The sequence below is a fragment of the Mus pahari genome, chromosome 2 (genome assembly GCF_900095145.1).
Source record: "Mus pahari chromosome 2, PAHARI_EIJ_v1.1, whole genome shotgun sequence".
In the NCBI taxonomy this organism is placed as follows: Eukaryota; Metazoa; Chordata; class Mammalia; order Rodentia; family Muridae; genus Mus; species Mus pahari.
In genome coordinates, this window is record NC_034591.1 from 135972573 (window position 1) to 135991370 (window position 18798).

At 38.5% G+C, this 18798-nt stretch overlaps 1 protein-coding gene across 1 annotated transcript in view; it reads left to right on the forward strand.

Moving 5' to 3' along the window:
* Kdm5a (lysine demethylase 5A) overlaps positions 1–18798 on the forward strand; it is a 73581-nt gene that overhangs the window by 51805 nt on the left and 2978 nt on the right. The window contains exons 21-27 of the mRNA XM_021191007.2: positions 1383–1562; positions 2214–2375; positions 6284–6835; positions 7202–7345; positions 7854–8013; positions 9513–9733; positions 11718–12128. Coding sequence (XP_021046666.1) covers positions 1383–1562; positions 2214–2375; positions 6284–6835; positions 7202–7345; positions 7854–8013; positions 9513–9733; positions 11718–12128 — 1830 coding nt within the window. The remainder of the gene's footprint in view (positions 1–1382; positions 1563–2213; positions 2376–6283; positions 6836–7201; positions 7346–7853; positions 8014–9512; positions 9734–11717; positions 12129–18798) is intronic.

Consider the following 18798-nt stretch of genomic DNA (forward strand, 5'->3'; position numbering starts at 1 on the left):
CTCACTTTGTAGACCAGGCTGGCCTCGAACTCAGAAATCTGCCTGCCTCTGCCTCCTGAGTGCTGGGATTAAAGGCGTGCGCCACCACGCCCAGCCTCTGTGATATTCTTCATAGACGCTGAAGCAATGGCTCAGAGGTTAATAGGACTAACTGCTTTTGTGAAGGACTTGGGTTCAATTCCCAGCACTCACATGGCAACTCACAACATCTGTAACTCCAGTTCCTGGGAATTCAACACCTCTGACCTCTGTAGGTGCTGTGCAGGCTACACATACATACTGGCAAGTCAATCTCATAAAATCTTTAAAAAATATTTACTTGCTTTAGTAGCAAATTCATTCTTCATTTCTAATTTCATTTATATATTTCTGTTCTTTAGCTTGTCCCTTGAAGTATTTTTATCTTACTGGTTCTCTTATTTGTTATTAAAAGAAAAATTTTGGTAATTTGTTCATTAAAAATGAATTTCTTGGGCTGGAGAGATGGCTCAGCAGTTAAGAGCACAAGAGTTAACTGCTCTTCCAAAGGTTTGGAGTTCAAATCCCAGCAACCACATGGTGGCTCACAACCATCTGTAACGAAATCTGATGCCCTCTTCTGGAGTGTCTGAAGACTGCTACACTGTACTTACATATAATAAATAAATATATCTTTAAAAAAATTTAATTTCTTGCTGAGTGGTAGTGGCACACATCCTTAGTCCCAGCACTTCGGAGGAAAAAGCAGGTGAATCTCTGTGAGTTCAAGGCCAGCGTGGTCTAAAGAGCTAATTCCAGGACCATCAAGGCTATGCAAATAAACCATGTCTTTAAAAAAAAAAACATAACAAGACACTGGAGAGATGCCTCAGTGGTTAACAGCACTGACTGCTCTTTTAGAGGTCCTGAGTTCCCAGCAACCACATGTTTTTAGGTCATAGCTATCTGAAATGGAATCTGATGCCTTCTTCTGGTGTGCAGGCATACATGCAGGAAGAACATTGCATACATAATAAATAAATAGATAAATAAATCTTTAAAAATCAAAACAAAAAAGTTAATTCCTTGGGAGGCAGAGGAAAGTGGATATCTGTGCGTATGAGGCCAGCCTGGCCTACACTGTCTGAAAAATAAACTACATTAAATTAATTTTTACTAACTTTTTCTTTAAAAAATTTGAAGTTTAAATTTATTAAAAAGACCCAGTTACTTTGTTTAAGACAGAAATTAACATGAATACTGAAGATGTCCCTTAGTGGAACTACTACTATCTACAAAGGATAGGTTTCATTCCCTTTTTTGAATTTAAAAAGAAAAGAAAGCATTAACTAAGTTCCTCCAAATATTTTGCCAGACTTCATGAAAGAATTAAAATTGTATGGATCTACTTTTTCTTTTTCCAGAACGGCAACAACTATGCTTATTTGGAACAGCTTGAGAGCTTATCTGCTAAAGGACGCCCTATCCCTGTGCGTCTTGATGCCTTGCCTCAAGTGGAATCACAGGTAGCAGCAGCACGGGCCTGGAGAGAACGGACTGGGCGGACCTTCCTTAAAAAGAATTCTAGCCATACATTGTTACAGGTGAGGAATAATTCATGTGCGTGCTTTAATTTAGCACTCTCACAGCAGTTGATAAACCACTCACGGTAGAGGTATTAGTGAAAGAGTCTTTTCAGTTAACTTAGTCTTCATTATAATTAATTTCTGTTAGCTGGTATCAGATGTGAAATTCAAACTTGGAGTGTTAGGCAAACTCTTTTTTCATTAATCTATGCTGTATCCATAAAAAACAATCAGCATATATCTAAACCTCTGTCAATAGACTCTGCTGAAGAATTTTGTCCCTCAGAGACAAATTTAATTCTTTTTATTTTGAACAGTTGAACATCTTTAACAGTAGTCAATGAGTTTAGATACACTTTAGAATTTCAGCTTTTGTCCTTTGATAAGTTGTCCCTTGTCTGAGTTCATTTTTCGTATCAATAAAATCTGGGAATTAGTAACTGCTGTGTACAGTTGTGAAAATTCAATTAGATAACATACCTCTGATGTGGCTGAGGGAGAAGGATCACCATAAATTAAGGACAGACAGGGCTACAGAGTAAGATCTTGCTCTTAAACATTAAAGTTAAATGACTAGGTACCTTGGGCATTGAGAGTATTCCATTTTACTCTCAAGGGTTTTAATTTTTGAACTAGAGTTTATTTTTAAATATTTTTAAAATTTTGCAGGTGCTGAGTCCACGAACTGACATTGGTGTATATGGGAGTGGTAAAAACAGGAGGAAAAAAGTAAAAGAAATAATAGAAAAAGAAAAGGAGAAGGACCTTGACCTTGAGCCTTTGAGTGACTTAGAAGAAGGACTGGAGGAGTCAAGAGATACAGCCATGGTGGTAAGGATCCAAGGGACAGACCTTGAATTTTTTGCTCTCTGAATGCAAAATTTTATGAAGTTGTTAGCAGGTTCTTGACTATTTGTTTACCTATCTTGTGTGTATATGTGCGCAGATGAACCTGCACACATGTCATAGTGTAAGAAGTTTGCTGTTCTTTTCCCAAAGATTTTCCCCCACCCTTTCCTTTCCTTTCCTTTCCTTTCCTTTCCTTTCCTTTCCTTTCCTTTCCTTTCCTTTCCTTTCCTTTCCTTTCCTTTCCTTTCCTTTCCTTTCCTTNTCCTTTCCTTTCCTTTCCTTTCCTTTCCTTTCCTTTCCTTTCCTTTCCTTTCCTTCTCTCTCCCTCTCTCTCTCTTTATTTTCATTTTTTGGGCTGCTCAGAACCTATGACATCACATATGTTTGGGTGCTATCGCACTGAGTTATATTCCCAAGCTCCACATTTATTCCTTACTGTTCTTATAATGCAAAATACTCCATCAAAGTAGTCCATAGTTTTCTTTTTTTTTTGTGCTTTGGATTAAATGTGGGTCTCTAGACTGACCACTATAGTGTTGTACTGCTGAACTATACCCCTTCGTTCAGTTTTAAATATTTTACTTGTTACTAAGCTTTTTCTGTTATAGGTAAAAAAGTGAATTTCTTTGTAGACCTCCTCCTTTTTTTGTTGTTTTGTTTTGTTTTGTTTTTGTTTTTTTCGAGACGGTTTCTCTGTATCGCCCTGGCTGTCCCGGAACTATTTGTAGACCAGGCTGGCCTTGAACTCAGAAATCTGCCTGCCTCTGCCTCCTGAGTGCTGGGATTAAAGGCATGCGCCACCACAGCCGGCTGACCTCCTTTTTGAATCTCAAATATATATTTTTTTGTGGTAAGCATATCCAAAGTTGTTGGGTTTTTTGTTTTTGTTTGTTTGTTTTGGTTTTTTTGGTGATCTTGAAGTAATATCTTACATTATTACTATATTGATAAAAGCTACTCTTAAATGTACTTTTAAAAAAAGATTTATTTATTTTATGTGTATGTGTATGAGTATGGTGTAGCTGTCTTAAGACACACCAGAAGAGGGCATCAGATCCCATTATAGATGGTTGTGAGCCACCATGTGGTTGTTCAGAATTAAACTCAGGACCTCTGGAAGAACAGTCAGTGGTCTTAACCACTGAACCATCTCTCCAGCCACTTAAATGTACTTTTAAAATTAGACCCCCCCCCCCAAAGAACAGCTTTAATTTCTAGGAAAACTGAATGAAAGGCACAATGTTCTTTGCCCATTTGCTTTTTTAAAACCATTTTTTCTAGTCTTGACTTGTGGGAATAGAATTGCTGAGTTAGAATTAATAGCATTTTATGGTTCTTTCTTTCTTTCTTTCTTTTTTTTTAAGATATTGTCTTCATTTACATTTCAAATGCTATCCCCTATTCCACACACACCCCACCCCCCCCGCCCTGCTCCCCAACCCACCCACTCCTGCTTCCTGCTTCTTGGTTATTAGTACTATCTGATTTAGGATTGGTAAAGATCCTTTCCCAATCTTTTGGTGGCCTTTTTCTCCTTTTGACAGTGTCTTTTGCCTTCCAGAAACTTTGCAATTTTATGAGGTCCCATTTGTCAATTCTCAATCTTACAGCACAAGCCATTGCTGTTCTGTTCAGGAATTTTCCCCCTGTGCCCATATCTTCAAGGCTTTTCTCCACTTTCTCCTCTATAAGTACTATATTGAATAGGTAGGGAGAAAGTGGGCAGCCTTGTCTAGTCCCTGATTTTAGTGGGATTGTGTCAAGTTTCTCTCCATTTAGTTTGATGTTGGCTACTGGTTTGCTGTAGATTGCTTTTATTATGTTTAGGTATGGGCCTTGAATTCCTGATCTTTCCAAGACTTTTATCGTGAATGGGTGTTAGATTTTGTGAAATGCTTTCTCAGCATCTCAACAAGATGATCATGTGGTTTTTGTCTTTGAGTTTGCTTATATAGTGGATTACGTTGATGGATTTCCGTATATTGAACCATCCCTGCATCCCTGGAATGAAGCCTACTTGATCATGATGGGTGGTCGTTTTGATGTGTTCTTAGATTCGGTTAGCACGAATTTTATTGAGTATTTTTGCATCGATATTCATGAGGGAAATTGGTCTGAAGTTCTCTTCCTTTGTTGGGTCTTTATGTGGTTTAGGTATTGTGGCTTCATAGAATGAATTGGGTAGAGTACCTTCTGTTTCTATTTTGTGGAATAGTTTGAGGAGAATTGGAATTAGGTGTTTTTTGAAGGTCTGATAGAACTCTGCACTAAACCCATCTGGTCCTCGGCTTTTTTTTTTGTTGGGAGACTATTAATGACTGTTTCTTTTTTTCTTTTTTTTTTTTTGGTTTTTCGAGACAGGGTTTCTCTGTATAGCCCTGGCTGTCCTGGAACTCACTTTGTAGACCAGGCTGTCCTCGAATGCAGAAATCCACCTGCCTCTGCCTTCCGAATGCTGGGATTAAAGGCACGCACCACCACGCCCGGCCTGTTTCTATTTCTTTAGGGGATATGGGACTGTTTAGATCATTAATCTGATCCTAATTTAAATTTGGTACCTGGTATCTGTCTAGAAAATTGTCCATTTCATCCAGGTTTTCCAGTTTTGTTGAGTATAGCCTTTTGTAGTAGGATCTGATGATGTTTTGGATTTCCTTGTGTTCTGTTATGTCTCTCTTTTCATTTCTGATTTTGTTTATTAGGATATTGTCCATGTGCCTGCTAGTTAGCCTGGCTAAGGGTTTATCTATCTTGTTGATTTTTCTCAAAGAACCAGCTCCTGCTTTGGTTGATTCTTTGAATAGTTCTTTTTGTTTCTACTTGGTTGATTTTGGCCCTGAATTTGATTATTTCCTGTCATCTACTCCTCTTGGGTGAATTTGCTTCCTTTTGTTCTAGAGTTTTTAGGTGTGCTGTCAAGCTGCTAGTGTATGCTCTCTCTAGTTTCTTTTTGGAGGCAGTCAGAGCTGTGTGAGTTTTCCTCTGAGGACTGCTTTCATTGTGCCCCATAAGTTTGGGTATGTTGTGGCTTCATTTTCATTAAACTCTAAAAAGTCTTTAATTTCTTCCTTGACCAAGGTATCATTGAGGAGAGTGTTGTTCAGCTTCCATGTGAATGTTGGCTTTCTGTTATTTATGTTGTTATTGAAGATCAGCCTTAATCCGTGGTGATCTGATAGAATGCATGGGATAATTTCAATATTTTTGTTTCTGTGGAGGCCTGTTTAGAGAGCTTGCTTAGTCAGTCTTGTCAGCAAATAGAACTGGAAATTATTTCAAAATTGTTTCCAATCTATTAGTGACTTAGAAAGCAAATATGCTGGTGGTGCATATGATCTTTAAATTCTAGTTGTTCTTATTTATTGGGTTAAACTGAATTCTACAAGATACTATTGTAGTTGATCATCGGGCTTTCTTCTGCTTCTGAATGAAATGGGGAGGTCGTCCAGAGGATGGTAAGAATGTTTATCTGAATAGAACTTGCCCTTGAGGAATGGGAGACCATTAGTTACTGTTTATGTTGTGCTGGGTACTAGATTAGGCACTTTGGTGTATAATTGTATTTAATCCTTAAAACAATAAAGTGTGGTTGGTAGTGTGCCTGTACTTTTCAGAAATACTGAAATCCGGAAAATCTGTTCCACAGGTCAGTGGTCTGTAAGTCCAATAACCGGGCTTTATACCTAGGGTACTTGATCTCTCTTTATACTGTACCTTATGTAAAGTACTATGGTAAAATGTCCATTTCATAGGTGAGAAATGTTTGTGTGATAACCCAAGTTTCAGGAAATTGCCACTGTACTTTAAAAGGGCAGTACTTGGTTACCGTGATGCTGGAACTTGGAGAAACACTCCTCAGTTTCTTTTAATTAAATGCTTTCTGTGTACAGGTGGCAGTTTTTAAAGAACGAGAGCAAAAGGAGATTGAAGCCATGCATTCCCTCAGAGCAGCCAACCTAGCCAAGATGACAATTGTGGACCGCATAGAAGAAGTGAAATTTTGTATTTGCCGCAAGACAGCCAGTGGGTTTATGCTACAGTGTGAGCTCTGCAAAGACTGGTTCCATAACAGCTGTGTTCCCCTTCCTAAATCAAGTTCCCAGAAAAAGGGATCCAGCTGGCAAGCTAAAGACGTAAAATTCCTTTGCCCTCTTTGCATGAGATCTCGGAGGCCAAGGCTAGAGACTATTCTGTCACTCCTGGTATCCCTTCAGAAGTTGCCTGTACGGTTGCCTGAAGGAGAAGCACTGCAGTGTTTGACAGAACGTGCCATGAGTTGGCAAGATAAAGCACGTCAAGCTTTAGCCACAGACGAACTGTCCTCTGCCCTGGCCAAACTCTCTGTGTTAAGCCAGCGTATGGTGGAACAAGCAGCTAGGGAAAAAACCGAAAAGATCATCAGTGCAGAACTCCAAAAAGCAGCTGCCAATCCAGATTTACAGGTCAGCTTCTAGTTTACCTTCTTATGTTTCATGTGGTACCATCTGTCAGTATGTAAATCGTAAATTAAATATATTTAACCTGTTGACTTGGGTAGGAAAGCAACTATCATTTGCCAGCAGTACTATGGTCCATAGCATCTTCTTCCTTCTGCATACACAGCTTTGCTTTTCTTCTTCTCAGTAAAAATTCAAGCAATTTTAGTGAAATACTACCTGAAAATATTTAGGTAGACTGTAGCATATTTATTTTCTGCTCTGTTGAAGTCTGTTAGCTGCATTTTAAGTAAAATACTTACATTTTGTTCATGTTAAGCATACATTAATTGGCTATGTTTGTTTAGTCTGTCTGTTTATCTTATTGTTTAGGGACACCTACCTAGTTTCCAGCAGTCTGCTTTTAACCGGGCAGTGAGCAGTGTATCATCTTCCCCCCACCAAACAATGGACTATGATGATGAGGAAACAGATTCTGATGAAGATATTCGGGAGACATATGGCTATGACATAAAGGTAATTATAGGGATAGGCTAAGGATTTGTATTTGGTAAGTTCTGCTTTTAAAACTGCTGCCATTGGCCGGGTGTGGTGGTGCATGCCTTTAATCCCAGCACTTGGGAGGCAGAGGCAGGCAGATTTCTGAGTTCAAGGCCCGCCTGGTCTACAAAGTGAGTTCCAGGACAGCCAGGGCTATACAGAGAAACCCTGTCTCAAAAAAACAAAACAAAACAAAAAAACCTGCTGCCATTGATATTTAAGGACTGAGGGTGGAAGAGAAATGGTCATATATTTGTCTAGAGTATGTGGTAATGGCAGTTTTTTAAAACTTAAAAAAAAAAAAAACAAAAGTGAAACTTTAATATATTTGTGGTGAGGTGCTCCTGTCATGGCGATTATATATTATGTAATATTATAGTTAGTTTTAATGTCATGTTTTTAGTATCTTAGGTCAGGGAAGCTTTCATTTTTAGCTTTTTGTAAATTAACTGGTTACAATTCTGATAACTTCTTTGTTCTTTAGGATACAGCCAGCGTGAAGTCCTCTAGTAGTCTGGAACCCAATCTCTTTTGTGATGAAGAGATTCCCATCAAGTCTGAGGAAGTGGTGACTCACATGTGGACGGCACCTTCATTCTGTGCAGAGCATGCTTATTCTTCTGCTTCTAAGAGTTGTTCTCAAGGTAGTAATTACCTCTTGAAAAGGTACAATCTGGGCAAGGTAGTACATGCTTGTCATCTAAGCACTTGGAGATGTAGGCGGGAGAGCCTGGGAGTTCCTGACTATCAGATAGCAGGTTGGAAGCCAGCCTAGGCTACCTGAGATCCTGTCTTCATAAAAACAGAAATGGGCCTGGGTGATGGTTCAACACCAGCCATGTAAGTTTGATTTCCAGAACCCTTATAAAAATGTTAGATGCAGTGTCATGTGTTTGTAGTTCTGGTACTGGTACAAGAGGTAGGAAAGGGAGGCAGATTTGGCTGGGAATTGACAGACTAGCCTGTCTGCAGTAAGTAGCACAACAAGAGAAACAACAGGTCCCTCAACAAAGACTCGAAACATTGTCGTTTGATCTCCACATGCTGTGGCACACATGTGCCTATATTCACATGCACATAACACACACTTAACATAAATAAATAAAATGCAAACAAAACAAAATATAATGTTTGGAGATTGAGTTCTGTGGTAGTGTTTGCCCAGCAAGTGAAAGGCCTAGGTTTGGTCCTAAGTCCTGAGAAAAACAAAATAATATATATTTAGAAAGCAAACTGAAACAGATAGAAAAGACATTAACCCAGACTGTCAACCCCTCTTGGATGCATAACCTGGTTGCCACCTAGTGAGAGAACTTGAAAAAACTATTGTGGTTGGGAAAAGCCCAAATTTGTTTTCATTTTCTATCATTAGATGATGACCTGAAAAGATAATAGAAGTATAGAGTCCCAACTAGGAATATTTTGGGGTCACATGATTGCATGTCATAATTTGTATGCAATCTCTGTTAGACCTTCATTTACCTTCTTGATCAGTACCAGCTGTCAAGGAACTCACTGATGCTTAATATCCATACAGGATATTCTTTTATTTTGTGGAGTTTATTGGTTTGTTTGGGGTTTTTGCACACACGTGCAGGTGTGGAGACAGTCCCATTCTGTAGCTTGAGCAGACCTAATTCTCTTGGTGTGGCCTCTGTTGGCTTCAAACTTACAGCAATCCTCTTGTATCAGCTTCCTAAGTGCTAGGATTTCAAGTATGCCACTCTACCTGCTTAGACTTTAATACTGAGTTTTTTGTTTTTGTCTTGTGATTTTTTTTTTTTTTTTTAAATGCGTATGAGTGTTTGGTATTTTTAACTGTTAGGAACTTCTTTCTTTTGGTGAATTCTTTCTCACTGATGTTTACTTTTCTTCTACCCAGAGAAAATAAGTAATACTTTATTTCACATCCCTAGAAAATGGAGATTATTTTCTCTATGATAAACTTTTAGAAATTTTATGGATCATTATATTATCCGTTTAGTACAATTTTGAAAACCTTTTTTTGTACTAAAATAATGAATTCAGTTATCTAAATTTCCTATAACGAGGAGAGGTCATTTTTTTCCTAAACGTTTACTATCATAATATGTGTATACCATTTTCAGTTCTTTGCTTTGTTTCTTGATGTCTTGGGGGAAAGGTTCTAGCACTCCAAGAAAGCAGCCTCGGAAGAGCCCTTTGGTTCCCAGAAGTTTGGAGCCTCCAGTATTGGAATTGTCTCCTGGAGCAAAAGCCCAGTTGGAAGAACTCATGATGGTTGGAGACCTCCTAGAAGTGTCTCTGGATGAGACACAACACATTTGGCGGATTTTGCAGGCCACACATCCACCCTCAGAGGACAGATTCTTACATATCATGGAGGTATGGACTTCATACTGACTCTATTAGTGATTTTAACCTGTCCATGTTCCTTAGTAGTGCTATGATACTGGCAATGGGATGGCTGAGTGGGTAGTAGTTTGGCAGTCATGTTCTCTCATTTAACAAAAATATTTGTTTCCTTATTTTTTCATTGAAATTTTATGTAATAATTCCTTTATTTCTGCTAGAGAGAAGGAAGGATTAAAAACAGTTTAGCCAAGTATCATGCATTGTTCAGGCTTATAATCCTAAAATGGGAAGTGGAGGCAAGAAGATCAGGCATTCAAAACCATCCTTGGCTACTTTGAGGCTAGCCTCCACTACACAAGCTCTTTTCTCAGAAATACATAAACAGAACAATAAAGCAGATTAGGGGCTGAGAGATGTTAAGATTATTCATATGCTCTAGGTCAGTTCCCAGCACTCACATTGGGCGGCTCACAACCACCTGTAACTTCAGTTTCAGGGGATCTGACGTCCTCCTCTATTTCAAAAGCCCCTCCACTTACAGGCATATACCCACACAGAAACACACACACACATATATACACATCATGCCTCTTTTTTAAAAAAAGAATCAGTTTTATAATAGTCGCCTTAGATAACTGGATAAATGTTGAAATTTTTAGAAGGCTGGGCTGGGGAATTGCCTACTGTGCAAATATGAGGACCAGAGTTTGGCACATACATTTTTTTAAAAAAGTAGATGCTATTGGCAGCCTGTAATCCCAGTGCGTGGAAGGCAGCGGCAGGGAATCTCTGGAGCAAACTGGCTACCCAAAATGGTGAGCTCCATGTCCATTAAGAAACTGTATCTCAATTTATAGAGTAGAGAGTTGAGGAAGACACCTGACATCAACACATGTATACACATACCAGTCGCACTTCCAAACATGCCCACGGATAAAAAAAGGGCAAGGAAGTGGTAAAGTAGAACTGGATGAGTTAGGATACTTTACAGTCATATACCACATTTGCATCAGCAGTGTGCATTTCATATTAGTGTTTTTATGTCCGTGATCCTCTTTGATCATGCTAGGTTTGTAGCAATCCATTTCTGAATTTAGGGTTGGTATTATTTTCTACTCTTTGACCTCAAAGAGAAACACCTCCTGCTTCCAGAGTCTTGGGAGATTAAAGGTGAACAAAACTACACTTGGGTTAACCAGTTTATTATTTATTTTTCTTTGAGACAGGGACTTTGGAAGCCAAGTTCAGCCTCAAAGTAGCAAAGGGTGACCTTGACCTTCTGATCCTCCTGTCTCTACCTCCCCAGTGCTAGGGTTACAGGCAAGCACCCCACCATCTGGTTTTATGGTATTTAGAATAATACATTTTATCATATAAAGAATTTTGGGGGCTGGAAAGACAGCTCACCAGTTATGAACACTGGCTGCTCTTACAGAGGACCCATATTCATTTCTCAGCACCCACATGACAGTTTACAACTGTCTGTAACTGCATTTCCAGGGGATTAGACAGTCTCACACAGATAGACATGCAGGCAAAACACAAATGCACATAAAATAAAAATACATAAATCATTAAAATAAGTTAAAACTCAAAATTAAAAATGTTGGTACAGTAGCTACAACACAAGAGCTATCATCTTACCTTTTTTGAGTAAACAGTTCAGTTTTATTACGTACATCATATTGTATGCAAATACCACCACAATACATTCCTAGAACTCATTCACTCTCACTATATAGACCTGGCAAACCTTGAACTTGAAGCCACCCCATTGTAGCTGCCTCCCAAGTGCTGGGATTACAGATGTGTACCACCAATGCCTAGCTTCCTTCAACTCTATAATCATCCCAAACAGGAAATCTCCACCATTAAAAAAATAATTGTTTTCCCTCCTGCACCTCCTATTCTGCTTTTTGTGTCTGCTAATTTTCTTGTTCTAAATACCTCACATAAGAGAGTGACACTATTTTTAAGTTTTGCATTAAGACTTGATTAATTTCATATTTTGAAGGATGATAGCATAGAAGAGAAACCATTAAAAATGAAAGGAAAGGATTCTTCAGAGAAGAAACGGAAACGGAAGCTAGAAAAGGTAGAACAGTTTTTTGGAGAAGGAAAACAGAAGACCAAGGAGCTAAAGAAAATAGATAAACCTAAAAAGAAGAAATTAAAATTAAATGTGGACAAATCAAAAGAGCTGAATAAATTGGCCAAGAAGTTAGCAAAAGAAGAAGAACGAAAGAAAAAGAAAGAAAAGGCTGCTGCTGCCAAAGTGGAGCTTGTGAAAGAGAGCATGGAGAAGAAACGAGAGAGGAAGGTGCTGGATATCCCCTCAAAGTATGACTGGTCGGGGGCAGAGGAGTCTGACGATGAAAATGCTGTGTGTGCAGCCCAAAACTGCCAAAGGCCGTGTAAGGACAAGGTGAGGTGCAAGGGTTCATTGCCTGCTATGAAGGGCCAGAGCTAGTGGTCGTGGAGATGTGTGTGTGATGTGGTAATAGTATAGTTGTGATAACAGAATTTGGACTTCAGACATATTTTTTATACAGTTTTTATAAACCATTTTATTAAGCTCCTTAAGTATGTGTTATGGAAGAAGTTTTAAGTCATTTACTAGAAACGTACAGAAGCATAGAAAACTTACTTGACACCCTAGCAAGTGCTGTACTTCTCATGCATAGTGTGCAGGTCAGTCTTCAAAATACTCTTCTGACCTGAATAGTTCATCCTTAGCTTATCCACGCTCTAAATAAATGATACTCTTTTAATGTATTCTTAATAAAATACTCTCTTAAATAGAAAATGATGTTTTGAGCAGATAATTCAAACTCATAATGTTATTGTTATTTTTCAGCCTAAGCTAGTAGATCACTCAGTTGTTAAAGGTACTTACCACCAAGTTTGACAACCTAAGTCCAGTCCCAGGACCACATGATATAAGTAGAAAGCTAGTTTCCTCAAGTTGTCCTCTGACCCCTACATACAGACTGTTAATGTGACTTCAAATATGTGTAACTTGTTTAGTTGGTTGGTTGGTTGCTTGGTTGGTTGGACTTTTGTTTAGTTTTCTTAGTTTTTTGAGATAGGGTTTCTCTGTGTAGCCCTGACTGTCTTAGAACTCACTCTGTAGGTCAGGCTGGCCTCAAATTGAGAACTCCACCTGCCTCTGACTCCTGAGTGTTGGAATTAAAGGCATGTGCCACCACCGCCAGCTCATGTAGTAACTTTTTAACCCTAAATTTTAAGAACAGTAATTCAGTTTTGGCTATTTTTTAGGTGATGCTTTTATTACTTTCTGAGAGAAATGAACAGACTTTATTGGAGAAAATAAAACCTCAATTCTTTAGTGATTGAAGACATCTTTTATTCTTGTCAAGAATACTAGAAAGGAACCATTGTGATACAAAACAATTCAGCACCTGGGAGGCAGAGAAAATGAGGATTTCAAGTTAGAGACCAACTTGAGCTAACTAAATTTTAAAACCAACACAGATAATTTTAAAGGGCTAGGGAGACGGCTCAGTTGTTGAAGCTAGCATGTAAGATCCTGAGTATTAGAACCTATGTAACAGCTGGGCATAACAGCACTGAGCTGTAACAGCGTTGAGGTGAAGGAGAGGGAGGAAAGATGTAAGACATTAGCAGCCCTAACTTGCTGGCCACAGTCCGACCACTTGATGAGCTCCAGGTTCAGTGAGAGACCCTGTCTCGAAAACTAGGGTGCAGGCCATTTGAGGAAGACACCTGATGCCCATGAACCTCCTGCTGCTACACACAATTTGTAATTTTGAATTTATTCTCACACCATTTGATATTTAGACTCTTACTAGCTCCTCAGTTTGAAAATACAGAATAAATAGAACTGCACCACCATTTCTTGAAAGTAGTACCCCACTTACTTTCTGAATTATAAACTTAACACACTTTTAGAGCCTGAAAGGGACCAAGAAGTCTCTTGTTCTAGCTTCTCACGTTCATAGATGATGATGTGAGCAGAGTTACATAGCCAACTAGTAGCAGAGCTACAGAACCAAAAGCCAGGCCCTGGTGTCCGACTGTTCCAGATTCAGGTTCTCTACTAAGTCCCTGACTCATGGGTCATTCTTCATTCATTAACTAAACAGGCTGATGGCAAGTTAACTTTTCTTCTTTGGCTGTGAAGACAGCAGCTCTTAGATCCTTCTTCTATCTTCTTTACTCTTTAGCTGATTTTCAGTAATTTCAATACTAGCAATGTGTTCCCGTCCTCTTCCTTCAGCATGCAAACACTACAGGCACCACCATCCCACTCAGTGTACAATCAAATATAAATTAACTCATGAAAAAAAGAGGGCACAGTCTGTGAGAGCACTTGGTAACAGGAAAAGCTATGTAAGTGTAAAGAGGTGAGATTTGCTCCTACCATAATTGATATTTATATGGGTATATTTGATAGAAAATAGATTTAGCTACATCTTTTGGGAAAATGTTTAAAGGTGAATACTGTTTTTCCCTGATGTTAACTTACATAAAATAAAATTAATATTATATTTCTTTGTTTAATTTTATGCAGATTATTTCAGATTATAAATATTTCATCTCCATTGCTATTTTGCAGGGTTTTTTTTTTTCCTGACACTAGTTTACTAAATTAAAATTTTTCCTTGGGCTGTGGTGGCATACACCTTTCCAGCATGTGTGAAGCAGAGGCAAGTGAATCTGTGAGTTAGAGACTAGCCTGGTCTGCAGAGTAGTTTCAAGACAGCCGGGCTATACAGAGAAACTGTCTTTTTTATTTTTTTTAAAGTTTTTGTCAACTTTCTTAATTTGTAAATAAGTATCTAACAAATGTCTGATGTACAACTTCAGAATAAGAAAAACACCTTTTTTCAGCCTGGAGAATTGGCTCAGTGGTTAAGAGCACTGACTGCTCTTCCAGAGCTCCTGAGTTCAATTCCCAGCAACCACATGGTGGCTCACAACCATCTGTTACGAAATCCGATGCCCTCTTCTGGTGTGTCTGAAGACAGCTATAGTGTACTCACATACATGAAATTTTGAAAAAAAGAAACACTTTTTTAGGAAAATATCCTGTTCTTTAAAAATCATGCTGAATGGCCCTTTGTCATTTTTCCTGTCAATAATGGATATGATTTCTTTCTAAAAATAGATTAAGGAAACAATTTTTAAAATTGTTTACTTGAATGTACCTAGTTTCAGTTTCAAAATAGCTAACAAATAGTAAAGAAAGATAGCATCAGAGGAAGGTGAAGGTTTCTGAAAGTCTATTTCTTCCATTGGCTATGAAATTTGAGCTGAAAATAACTTTTTGGGGGGGGGGTGGTTTTTTGAGAGGGTTTCTCTGTATAGCTCTGGCTGTCCTGGAACTCACTTTGTAGACCAAGCTGGCCTTGAACTCAGAAATCCACCTGCCTCTGCTTCCCAAGTGCTGGGATTAAAGACATGTGCCATCACTTCCTGGCTTGAAATTAACTTTTAAAACAAGATAGAAGTATGTTTGGAAATGTTTTAATCTAGAAGCTTTTTCTCCCTGAAGTCTGCTCCTGTATCCTGGTTAGGCCCTAAAAAAATTGGAATAGTTAGTCGTAATGCTTAGAGTACATAAATTGAGTAAAACTAATAAGCTAAATATTAGTTTTCTTCACTTCTTCCAACAGTATTACACTGTAAGGCATACAACAAAATACAAGTTGCCAGGAACTTAAGTCTATGTATGAAATGATAAAGCAAAAGAAGGCCAAGCTGTCATTATTTCTGCTCCTCTGTTTCCCTCCCGTTTCCATTCCTTTTCTTCTCTGTCTTGATTGTGCTGGAGATATAACCTAGATCCTTTAAGATGCTAGGCAAGCATTCTTAGCACTGAGATTATAGACACCCAACTTCAATATATTAATGTGTGTGTTTGTGGAAGAGGGTGTACATGTGCTAGTCAGTAATAGTTAGTTCTCTCCTTCCACCATGTGAAGTCTATCCTAAGAGTCAACTCAAGTTGTTAGACTTGGCAGCAGTGGTCTTACCGACAGAAGTTATCTGTGGCCCTATTTCTCTTTTGAACAGACATTTCTCTTACACCTGAACATAGTAACCCATTTGTTCTATTTTAGTAGTTTTTTACCAGTTAATCTATCACCTCATAGTTGTTGAGACACTTGCCATCATGCTTGCATTTGGGGGAAATTTGTTCTTATTTGTGTAATTTCCTAAACAATAAAGTCCTTTTCCCTAATCAATGGTGGGGAGGGGTGGGGTGAGAGGTGACTGTTGGAATGTAGTATTCAGTTAGCCAGATTCTATGCTTTTGAACTTTCAGGTTACCATATAGGTCACTGCCTCCCTCTCAACACTGTCTGTAGATCCAGGTAACATTCTGAATAGTTTGATTTGTGCTCCTATGGGGCTTTTCATACAGAAGTAGAATTCAGGTTGATTGTCAATAAACAAATTGGTGCATGAAGGATACAATTTCCTTACTTGAATTATCAGGGTAAGTTGTCATATAACCAGAAGGCTGAAGTAGAATCTGCACAAATGAATACCCACCTCAAGAAAAATGTAAAAATAAATTTATTTATTTATTTATTTAGAAACAGTGGAAGAGCTGGGTTAGGAAGGTACTTCTAGTCACGATCACAAGAGAAAAAAATAGTCTTTCTTTTTTTTTTTCTCTCTTTTCTTTTTTTTGGTTTTTCAAGACAGGGTTGCTCTGTGTAGCCCTGGCTGTCCTGGAACTCAGTCTGTAGACCAGGCTGGCCTCGAACTCAGAAATCATCCGCCTGCCTCTGCCTTTCTTATTTGAAAGAAAATAATAGATTTAGTTTTTAGAAACTTGAAACCAGTATATACATTTAAAAAAATAGATTTAAAAACCATAGAATTTTCTTTTTGGTAGATAGCAGATACATCTGACTTGGTAACTTTTTTTTTTTTTTAAGATTTATTTATTATATTTAAGTACACTGTAGCTGTCTTCAGATACACCGGAAGAGGGCATCAGATCTCATTTTAGATGGTTGTGAGCCACTATGTGGTTGCTGGGATTTGAACTAAGGACCTTCAGAAGAGCAGTCAGTGCTCTTAAACTGCTGAGTCATCTCTCCTAATAACGTTTTTTTACTACTGACTAGCATAAATGAAGACTTGATTAACTTATTAGGGTTAGAGGTAGGAATGAAGGAATCTTTTGGCTAGGCTGTCATTATAAAACAGCATAGGATTTCAAATCCCATGAAAAGCTGGTCATTTTGTAATTCCCTTGCAGACTCCAAATACCCAAAACACTCACCTCCAGCTCACTTGCAATAGTTAGCATTTGTAAGTGTTTACTTCCTACAGCTCCTTTACGTTTACTTTATTCTACAGCCTATTACATCCTAGTTTTTCTCTGGTTATAGCAGGATCTTTTCTTTATTTCTTTGAGCGGGTTGGGGGATGTTCTCTATTTTGTTTGAGTCAGGGTTTTCCTGTGTAGTCCTGGCTGTCCTGGAACTCACTCTGTAGACCAGGCTGGCCTCAAACTCAGAGATCTGCCTCCTGAGTACTGAGACTAAAGGTGAGCACTACTACTGCCTGGCTGTTATCAGTTTCATAACTACTTTTGCTTTCTACTGAGGCAAAGCATGGAATTTAGTTTAGTTGGGAATAATTAAGTTGCTCTGAATTTACAGGAAGCAATATCACAGACAGCAGTGGTCTGAAATACATAGGAATCATCTAGCATGCCTTTTTTTGTTGTTGTTGTTGTTTGTTTTGTTTTTTTGTTTTTTGAGACAGGGTTTCTCTGTGTAGCCTTGGTTGTCCTGGAACTCACTCTGTAGACCAGGCTGGCCTCGAACTCAGAAATCCNGTGCTGGGATTAAAGGCGTGTGCCACCACACCCGGCTCATCAGTCCACGCTTAGTTCTTGGAATATGTACTTTCCTTGCTTATTTCAATTTTGCCACATTGATCCCAACACTCTGGAGGCTGAGACAGGAGGATCTCATGTCTGAGCCTGGCAGAGTGCTGTATTGAAAGATGAAGATGAGGCTGACCTAGGTTACATACATAGTAAGACTATTATATGCTTAGGAGGGAACACCTCAAGAATTTAAGTTAGGGGGGTCGGGGGGAGAAACGGACAGATATTTAAGAACAATACAAATATTTAAGAATGCTTAGAATAGAAATGATAATAAAACCCAAATTGGAATATTTTATAATTTTTCCATCCTCTATTATAAACCCAAAACTTACTGACATGACTTGTTGTACAAGCTATGGAAGCATTTTAAAACCACTCACTTTCCCTAAATAAAACGTATTTACGTAGCCAAGGCCCCCTTTGTCCTTCTGGCTGTGTTAAGGGATTTCTTTGGTCCCTTCATAATTCTTTGCTCCAGGGTCTAATACAGCTTATGATTTTAAGTGGCTTCCTGTATTGCCACCACAGTAACCAGCCTTTGTATTGTGAAGGGGGATGCCCGTAGCCCTTGTTATCTTAATGATAGATCTTGTCTGATATGACCTTAAATATAAGGTCACCTTCTGAACAGGAAAGCCTGGAGTTGCACTACTTTCCTACTTTACTGTTAGCGCCAAGGTTTTAAGTCACCAAACTAAAGCTCTTTTGTGCCTCTCCTAGTCACTGTAGTGATCAGTGTTTGCCTGGCATCTGCCGCTGACACCTGTCACTTCCTCAGACTAATTTTAAGCCCCAGAGTTAATCTATTGACCTGTGTCTTTGACTGTTGTAATTGGTTAACTTGTAAGATTTGACCTCTGATATTTGCTAACTTTTTATAGGGAGTTGTATTTGTAACGGAAGAAGAGAAGAATAAAAAATAGTAGTTTTAAAAGTGGCCTATGTGACTGCTTTTCTAAAAAGGTATTTAATGTTCTTAGTACTTTGGCTTATCTCTTTGAAATAAAGCTAATCCACAGGATTGCCTCACATTGTTGTCCTCTTCCTTTCTTGATTGTTAATTGCATTATTTTAGAGCCTAGAAATTGTTAATATTAGCTAAAACTACTTGGCTGCTCTATTAGAAGTTTCTTTTTTGTTAAGAATTCCCCAATCATGTTTCTGCCTCACAAGGAACCCCAGGTATTCATGA